At 43.3% G+C, this 9296-nt stretch overlaps 1 protein-coding gene across 1 annotated transcript; it reads right to left on the bottom strand.

Moving 5' to 3' along the window:
- Nucleotides 1–1193: 1193 nt before the first annotated feature.
- On the bottom strand, nucleotides 1194–8608 carry LOC116411757 (mucin-5AC-like). The gene is made up of 3 exons (XM_031904612.1): nucleotides 4384–8608; nucleotides 3573–3646; nucleotides 1194–1289 (listed from the first exon to the last, which is right to left on the bottom strand). Exons 1-3 carry the CDS (start codon nucleotides 8606–8608, stop codon nucleotides 1194–1196), a joined length of 4395 nt encoding a protein of 1464 aa, XP_031760472.1.
- Between the last annotated feature and the right edge of the window lie 688 nt (nucleotides 8609–9296).

Raw genomic sequence — 9296 nt, 5'->3', positions numbered from 1 at the left:
TTCTGATACCTACTGGGAGCTGCTATCTTGCTCCCTTCCCATTGTTCTGCTGATCGGCTGCTGGGGGTGGGGGGGGGTATAACTCCAACTTGCAGCACAGCAATAAAGTGTGCCTGAGTCTGAACTTTCAGAAGGAGCCAGCGCTACACATTAGAACTGCTTTCAGCTAACCTATTGTTTCTCCTACTCCCATGTAACTGGAGGAGTCCCAAGCCGGACTTGGATTTCTTACTATTGAGTGCTATTCTGATACCTACTGGGAGCTGCTATCTTGCTCCCTTCCCATTGTTCTGCTGATCGGCTGCTGGGGGGGTGAGGGGGGGGGATATCACTCCAACTTGCAGCGCAGCAGTAAAGTGTGCCTGAGTCTGAGCTTTCAGCCAGCGCTACACATTAGAACTGCTTTCAGCTAACCTATTGTTTCTCCTACTCCCATGTAACTGGAGGAGTCCCAAGCCGGACTTGGATTTCTTACTATTGAGTGCTATTCTGATACCTACTGGGAGCTGCTATCTTGCTCCCTTCCTATTGTTCTGCTGATCGGCAGCTGGGGGGGAGGGGGGATATCACTCCAACTTGCAGCACAGCAGTAAAGTGTGAGTGAAGTTTATCAGAGCACAGGTCACATGGCTGTGGCACCCTGGGAAATGAAGAATATGGCTAGCCCCATGGGAAAAACAGATTACAATGCAGGATTCTGCTGGAGAAGCTCTATTAACTGATGGGATTTGTAACAAACAGGTTTTCCCATGTCAGTGTTGTTCTTTTATCAATTAATGGGCCACTTTATACTTAGAAATAAACATTTTAGCCTAAGTGCTTATTTATCAGGGTATTGGTACCACGGATTGGGCCACACTTCAGGAGCAACGCTGCATGGCACATCCATCCGTACGACAATAACCATATGACATGGGATTTATAAAGTGCAACCTGCTCTCAGGAACATTGGAACAAAGTTTAATTGGCTAAAACCCTGACGCAAGTCCAGCAGATTCCGCCCTCCAGTCTGTACAACGTGGAACCAAACACACACGGATCTTCCCAGATGATGGAAGAAGGTTCTTGGGCGTCCAACGAGCTCCTAACACAATCATTTATGTGACAATAACTTGGTTTGAGATTGTTCCGGCCCCGCCCCACTGATCGTTGCCTCCAGTGATTGGCAGATCAAGTTGTGGATAAGGGAACCTTTACATGAAGGAGGCGCAGTTGACTGATGTCCTGTCCGGGCCCCAGGTCAGTGTGATGTCCCCTTTGGGACTGTCTGGTGGAAACATGGAACAAACCTGCAAAATATGGAAAAACAACTTTATCTGGGACCGTGAGAAGTACCATAAATAATAAATGTTTCGCTCCGAATTTGTTATTTCTGGGTTTTTTATCCACATACTTTATAGGGGTTTTCGCCATTAAATTAACCTTTAGTAAAATGCAGAGAGGGCTATTCTGAGACAATTTGCAATTGGTCTTCATTTTTTATTAGCGGTTTTTGAATTATTTAGCTTTTTGTTCAGCAGCTCTGCAGTTTGGAATTTTAGTCTCGTTACTGGGGTCCAGTTTTACCTAGCAACCAGACAGTGGTTTGAAAGAGAGACTGGTATATGAATAGGGGAGGGGCCTAAAAAGAAAGATAAGGAATAAAAAGTAACAATAACAATAAAACTGGAGCCTCACAGAGCAATAGGGTTTGGCTGCCGGGGTCAGTGACCCCCATTTGAAAGCTGCAAAGAGGCAGATGAATTATTCAGCAACTATATAAAAAAATTTTAATAAACAACCAATTGAAAAGTTGCTAAGAATAGGCCGTACTATACCTGAAGGTGAACCACCCCTTTAAGAATTATTTACTAACCTGGTGCAATGGGCAAGATTCAGTAATATACACCTACATTAATAAATACTGAGCAAGTTGCGTTGGCAATTAGCTGACATCATTGTGATTGCATGTTGCGTTGTTTCCAGCACCAGACATACTGTAGGGGCCATTTACTCAGACACCGAACATTCGGGGTACAAAAGCGCGCCCCTTAGTGCTCTTTAAGAGAGAATTTTGGCCCATGGTTTGGTTGCACCTCGCACTGCATTAAAAATCCCACTCAAGGTGCAGAGAGCATGTTCAGCGCCAGAGAGAGGCCCTGTCCTATGGGAGGGTGGAGTCTTCTAAATGGTTATGGAGAAACATGTTCATGCGTTCCCTCTCCAGCCCGTCCCTGTTGAAAACAGCACTGCCAACTGCAGGCAGCTCTGTATTCATGGGGTGAACTCTGCACTCTGAAACAGAGACTTTCAGCAAGTCTTCCACATGCAGGTCAGGGAGAACAGTTTAAAAACATCTTGGATTGTGCCCAAGGTTGGACTGGGCCACTGGGAAAAAAACCTGGTGGGCCCAGGCGGCCCAGACCCAATCCCCACAGGGCGCAACCCCAAGCCACCAGGGTCCAACTCCCAACGAGCTGAAGGTAAGTTTAATTAACGCAAGCTTGGGTAAACTTGGACGGACGTGTGGTGAAAGTACCTTTGTGAATGGTGTATTAACAGACCCACTTTTGCCCTACCCCCTGCCATAGTAAGTGAGCCTTCTTGTGTGTTACACTGTCGGTTAGTGATCTGAAAATGTTTTCAGGCATGGAGTCGCTGCAAAATTCTGCTTTTTGCCATTTGTGAATTTTTTTGCAAAACTCCCGGCAAAAATTCACCGCAACAAAAATTTGCCGTATGAGTAAAAAGTAGAGGTCACGTCATATAAGTCTTGATGTTTACAGGGTAACCCCTTTGAAATAACAAATAACAAAAGTGGTATAAAGGTGATACCTTATTGGCTAACTCAGATAACCCTAGCAAGCTTTCAGAACATTCTACTTCCTTTTTCAAGCTTGCTACTTTTGTTATTTTTTATTTCAAAAGGGTTACCCTGTAAACATTTTGACTGGCTAACACGGTACATCACCTTTTCCTGCATCTGCAATGTCAGATTAGTCGCAATAAGTAAAAAAAATCATGCAGTAGCCCCCTTTCACAAATTATATGCCATTTTGTAATTTTTCTGCAGTTTCGCTCATCACCACTGTTGGTTCTAAGATATCCAATTCCTGGCCTGATTGGACCAATGCCATAACACCTGATCACTCAATGGGTGGATAGTGGGCAGTAGTGAGGTGCAAATTTTTTTGCCGGGAATGGATTTGCAGTGAAATCTCACATTTCACCTTTGGCGAATTGTAACTAATGCAAAATTTCACTGCAAAAAAATTGCGGTTGCGGCAAAAAAGTCGGGCCAAAAAAGCCACAGTTGCATAAAAAAGGGTGTGATTGCATCCAAAAAGTGCATGTCTAAAAAAAGGTTGCGCGGTACCTACGTTTCACACATTTTGTGCTTTTTTTTACTACAGATTTGCTCATCACTAGTGGGCAGCAGGGATTTCTGAGCTGATATACCGCTACTTTTGCTCCGTTCTGTGCCTTTGGGATTCTGTATTGATATTGTAGTACCAACAAACTGTTTTGGATACCATTAGCGAACATGGGAGTTCAGAACAATCCAGCAATCATTTTGCTCACTGGTTCATTACCTTTCTTACAATTGCTTGTATTACATCAGAAGAGTCCAGGGGGTCATTACTCTGAAAACTCAGCACAGCGCTGCCTGTCGGGAACAAGCAATAACAATTAAATATACATACATGGAGAAGCCTAAATCTTTTCCCCGTAAAGGTTGCAATCATCTCGCCTTAGGCTGATGCCCCATGGAGCGGTTGAGTCGCGGTTGAGTTGCGGGCGACTAACCACTCCGAAAAGGCTTTCCAGCAGCAACAGTACGAGTCGCAGGCAACTTCGTGTGACTTCGGAAAAAGAAGCGATGCAAAGGGATTTCCACCGGCAACTCTTATAGTTGCCAGTGGAAAGCCTTTTAGAAGCGGTATGCCAGCCGCCATAGCAGAGATCTATCGCGGGCTACTCAACCGCTCCGTTGGTTCTTGCCCTGAAAGGGGGTGAGACCAGAAAGGTTTGTTCACCGTGGTGGTGACAAGAATCCATCAATAATATCACCATCTCTCTATAGAGTTATATATGCAATATGTAGTTGCTATGGGTAACTGCCCTGCCCTCAGGTGTTAAACAAGCCTGAGAACAAAATTAGATCCTCTATGTTATGAGGTACACCTTCTTCTCATACAGATCTGAATAAAGGAACTAATTGCAGAAAGCAACTCAGTTGTCTGTGTTTGCTTATTAAGTACTCAACCTACTCATTAACTCCTCAATGCTGACTGATCGGCTGCAGATAAGAAAGAAAAAACCTACTACGGCTATTATTTCAGTTTGCCGCTGCTTCTAAGTCGGAGAGAACGCTTTAAAGTATAATTTGGGCTCATCACTTACTTGGTGCATTCATCGACGCAGGTAAAAGAGCTCTGTTTCCGAACTCTATGTCAAGTTCTTTCTGTATTGGCGCATTATTTCTAATTTCTTCTAATAGCGACGCATCTAGTAGCTCCATTTCATCTGCTCCTCTGTAAAACAGCTCCATATCAGCAGTTTCAGAAATGTCTCCTGAGGCAGGGTCAGTTGTTTCCATTGTAATTGGTGCTGAGGAATTAGTAGATGTAGTAGATTCTACCACAGAAGTTGCGTTTGGTATTGGGAGATCATTGTCAGGTTCCTCCTCTGCTGGTGTTGCACTTGTTGTTTGTTCTGATGTAGATGAATCAAGTGACGCAATTTTATTTGTTTCTGTATTAGATGCCTCCGATGAAGAAGTTGCTCCTGAGGTAAGGTCAGTTGTTTCCATTGTAGTAGGTATTGGTGCTGAGGAATTAGTAGATGTAGTAGATTCTACAACAGAACTTGCGCTTGGTATTGGGAGATGATTGTCAGGTTCCTCCTTTGCTGGTGTTGCACTTGCTGTTTGTTCTGATGTAGATGAATCAAGTGACACAATTTTATTTGTTGTATTAGATGCCTCCGATGTAGCAGTTGCAGAAGTTGCTCCTGAGTTAAGGTCAGTTGTTTCCATTGTATAAGGCATTGATACTGAAGAATGAGTAGATGTTGAAGGGGAGTTTACAACAGATGTTGCGCTTGATTTTGTCCCATTAGCAGGTTCCTGAGACAGCTTTGTTGTGTTTATTGCAAAAAATGTAGTTGATGTAGAGTTCAGTGATCCTATAGAAGTAGAAGGCGCAGTTCTCACGCTTGGAGTAGTCTTGGTAGTACTGGTGTCCAATGATTTTATTGTTGTTGAGGCTGAATTAAAAAGCATTGTAATTGCTGATGGAGTAGACTGTGGCCTACTGGCATTGTTTGATAAAATGTTTAGTGATTTTATAGAAGAATTATTCTCTGGTGCCATTGTGGTGGTGTTTGATGTATATGAATTATTTGCCTTGGTTATATCAGCTGATAATCTTGTAGAAAGTCCCTCTTCTGCAACTGTGGGAGGATTCATGATAGAAGTACTATTAGATAGTATTGTAGTTGGGTTGAAGTTTGTAGTAGAAGCATTATATACCTGTGTAGCTGGTGTGGAAGTAGCGTGTCCTGTAGTTGTACTGGTAGTGGAGTTTAATGTATTGGCGCCAGATAATGATCTTGCCACTGCAGAAGATTGTAATGTGGTGGCATTAAATGATATTATTGTGTTTTGTGCTGAAGTAGTAGTTACCATGGTTTTGCTTGTAGGTGAAGTGGCATTAGATGATATTGTAGTTCTTGTTTTAGTAGAATCAATATCTAAAGTTGTTATTGTTGTAGTTGGAAGCAAAGCTCCAGCCATGTTCACTGTAGTAGGTTTTCTTGTAGTGGTAGAATTTATCATTGTTTTTGGTACTGTAGTAAAGGCAGTTGTGTTAAATTGTACAGTAGGGGCTCGAAATGATATTGTTGTAGTTGTTTTTACATTAGAAAGCTGTGTAGCTGCCACTGTAGTAGGTACTGATTTAGTGGAATTATTTGATGTACCTGTAATTGTTGGAACAGTAGAGGGTACATTGATAGCTCTTACAGAAATAAGCTCACTTCTGCCTTCTAATGCTAAACTAGACCCAGCTTTACTACTTGTAGGCAATGGTATCGAGACATTAGTTGATATGTTTTTCGTTGGAGTAGAAGGGCTAGAATCACTTGTAGTAGAAGGGCTAGACGGACTTGGAGTAGAAGGGCTAGAATCGCTTGTAGTAGAAGGGCTTGTAGTAGAAGGGCTAGAAGGGCTTGTAGTAGAAGGGCTAGACAGGTTTGTAGTAGAAGGCCTAGAAGGGCTTGTAGTAGAAGGCCTAGAAGGGCTTGTAGTTGAAGGCCTAGAAGGGCTTGTAGTAGAAGGGCTTGTAGTAGAAGAGCTAGACAGGCTTGTAGTAGAAGAGCTTGTAGTAGAAAGTCTAGAAACGCTTGTAGTAGAAGGGCTAGAAGTGCTTGCAGTAGAAGAGCTAGAAGGGCTTGTAGTAGAAGGGCTAGAAGGGCTTGTAGTGGAAGGGATAGAACTGCTTGCAGTGGAAGGGCTTGTAGTAGAAAAGCTTGTAGAAGAAGGGCTTGTAGAAGTGCTTGAAGTAGAAGGACGAGAAGTGCTTACAGTAGGAGAGCTAGAAGGGCTTGTAGTAGAAGGGCTTGCAGTAGAAGGGCTTGTAGTAGAAGGGCTAGAAGGGCTTGCAGTAGAAGGCCTAGAAGGGCTTGTAGTTGAAGGCCTAGAAGGGCTTGTAGTAGAAGGGCTTGTAGTAGAAGAGCTAGACATGCTTGCAGTAGAAGAGCTAGAAGGGCTTGTAGCAGAAGAGCTAGACATGATTGCAGTAGAAGGGCTAGAAGGGCTTGCAGTAGAAGGGCTAGAAGGGCTTGCAGTAGAAGGGCTTGTAATAGAAGTGCTTGTAGTAGAAGGGTTAGAAGCGCTTGCAGTAGAAGGGCCTGTAGTAGAAGGGCTTGTAGTCGAAGGGCTAGAAGCGCTTGCAGTAGAGGGGCCTGTAGTAGAAGGGCTTGCAGTAGAAGGGCTTGTAGTAGTAAGGCTAGAAGGGTTTGTAGTAGAAGGGCTAGAAGGGCTTGTAGTAGAAGGGAGTGTAGTAGAAAGGCTTGTAATAGAAGGGATAAAACTGCTTGCAGTAGAAGGGCTTATAGTAGAAGGACTTGTAGTAGAAGGGCTAGAAGGGCTTGTAGTAGAAGGGCTAAAAGGGCTTTTAGTAGAAGGGCTAGAACTGCTTGCAGTAGAAGGGCTTGTAGTAGAAGATATAGAACTGCTTGGGTTTGTAGTGGAAGGGCTGGAAGGGCTAGAAGGGCTTGTAGTAGAAGGTCTAGAAGGGCTTGTAGTAAAAGGGCTTGCAGTAGAAGGGCTTGTAGTCAAAGGGCTTGTAGTAGAAGGGTTAGAAGTGCTTGCAGTAGAAGGGCTTGTAGTAGAAGGGCTAGAAGGTCTTGTAGTAGAAGGGCTAGAACTGCTTGCAGTAGAAGGGCTTGTAGTAGAAGGGCTTGTAGTAGAAGGGTTTGTAGTGGAAGGGCTAGAAGGGCTTGTAGTAGAAGGGCTTGTAGTAGAAGGGCTTGCAGTAGAAGGGCTTGTAGTAGAAGGGCTATAAGGGCTTGTAGTAGAAGGGCTAGACAGGCTTGGAGTAGAAGGGCTAGAAGGGCTTGTAGTAGAAGGGCTAGAAGTGCTTGCAGTAGAAGGGCTTGTAGTAGAAGGGTTAGACGGGCTTGGAGTAAAAGGGCTAGAATCGCTTGTAGTAGAAGGTCTTGTAGTAGAAGGGCTAGAAGGGATGGTAATAGAAGGGCTTGCAGTAGAAGGGCTAGATGGGCTTGTAGTAGAAGGGCTAGAAGTGCTTGCAGTAGAAGGGCTAGAAGGGCTTGTAGTAGAAGGGCTAGAAGGGCTTGTATGAAAAGGGCTAGACGGGCTTGTAGTATAAGAGCTTGTAGTAAAAGGGCTTGTAGTAGAAGGGCTTGTAGTAGAAGGGCTAGAAGTGCTTGTAGTAGACGGGCTTGTATTAGAAGGGCTTGTAGGGATGGTAGTAGAAGGGCTTGTAGTAGAAGGGCTAGATGGGTTTGCAGTAGAAGGGCTAGACAGGCTTGTAGTAGAAGGGCTTGTAGTAGAAAGGCTAGAAGGGCTTGTAATATAAGGGCTAGATGGGCTTGCAGTAGAAGAGCTAGAAGGGCTTGTAGTATAAGAGCTTGTAGTAAAAGGGCTTGTAGTAGAAGGGCTTGTAGTAGAAGGTATAGAACTGCTTGCAGTAGAAGGGTTTGTAGTAGAAGAGCTTTTAGTAAAAGGGTTTGTAGTGGACGGGCTAGAAGGTCTTGTAGTAGAAGGGCTAGAACTGCTTGCAGTTGAAGGGCTTGTAGTAGAAAGGCTTGTAGTAGAAGGTATAGAATTGCTTGCAGTAAAAGGGTTTGTAGTTGAAGAGCTTTTAGTAGAAGGGTTTGTAGTGGAAGGGCTTGTAGTAGAAGGGCTTGTAGTAGAAGGTAAAGAATTGCTTGCAGTAAAAGGGTTTGTAGTAGAAGAGCTTTTAGTAGAAGGGTTTGTAGTGGAAGGGCTTGTAGTAGAAGGGCTTGTAGTAGAAAGGCCAGCTGTTGTTATTGCATGAAGCTTTTCATTGTTGTCATTAGAGATGTCTGAAATGAGTCTTGATGAAGTAGCTGCAGTTTTCATTGTAGTAGATTTTAATGAAAAGGCATGTAATGATTCTGTAACTGTTTGATCCAAAATCAAAGTCTCTGTATTTGCAACTGTAGAAGTGTCTGGTTTAATGTCATTGGCTGTTACTTTTGCGGGTGGTGGGATGGCAGAAAGCTTACGTGTTGCATTTGTGGTGTTTCCTGAATTTGATAAAGCTGAAAATGCAACCAAATTATTTGATGCTCTTGTTGATGTTGTACCAGTTCTAGAGTAACCTGTAGAGACCGCAGAAGGATTAGCGGTAGTGGTATGAGTAGATTCTATTGTTATTGCAGTGGTAGTAAAATGTTTAGTGACTTCCCCTTTAGTAGATTTAGATGTACTCTTGCTGATTGGTTCTGTTGATATTGAAGTAGTTCTAGTGGTAGGCTTAGTAATGCTGGTGTTAGACGATTGTGTTGTAGTTGATACTGACTTTGTAATTGCTAATGTAGTAGGTTGTGATCTACTGGTATTGAGTGATACAGATTTCAGTGGATTTATAAAAGAATTGTTCTTTGGTGCCATTGTAGACGGTTTTGATGTAGATGAACTGTTTGCCTTGGTGGAATAATCTGATGCTCTTGTAGAAAGACCCACTGTTGCAACGGTTGCAGGATTCATGATAGAATGATTATTAGATGGTATTGTAACTGGTTTTGTAGGAGTAGTAGGTTTATTT

Source organism: Xenopus tropicalis, chromosome 6, assembly GCF_000004195.4.
Source record: "Xenopus tropicalis strain Nigerian chromosome 6, UCB_Xtro_10.0, whole genome shotgun sequence".
Lineage (NCBI taxonomy): Eukaryota > Metazoa > Chordata > Amphibia > Anura > Pipidae > Xenopus > Xenopus tropicalis.
Note: the sequence above shows the minus strand (reverse complement) of the source record. Positions and strands in the feature narration are given on the sequence as shown.

What these genes read in the sequence shown, in the direction of transcription:
- LOC116411757 (XM_031904612.1), bottom strand. Translation starts at nt 8,608, where the DNA reads ATGAAAACTGCAGCTACTTCATCAAGACTCATTTCAGACATCTCTAAT. An exon ending in TGCGTCGATGAATGCACCAA is followed by an intron (nt 3,647 to 4,383) that starts GTAAGTGATGAG and finishes TGTTCCCGACAG; the next exon opens with GCAGCGCTGTGCTGAGTTTT. An exon ending in TACAAGCAATTGTAAGAAAG is followed by an intron (nt 1,290 to 3,572) that starts GTAATGAACCAG and finishes CATATTTTGCAG; the next exon opens with GTTTGTTCCATGTTTCCACC.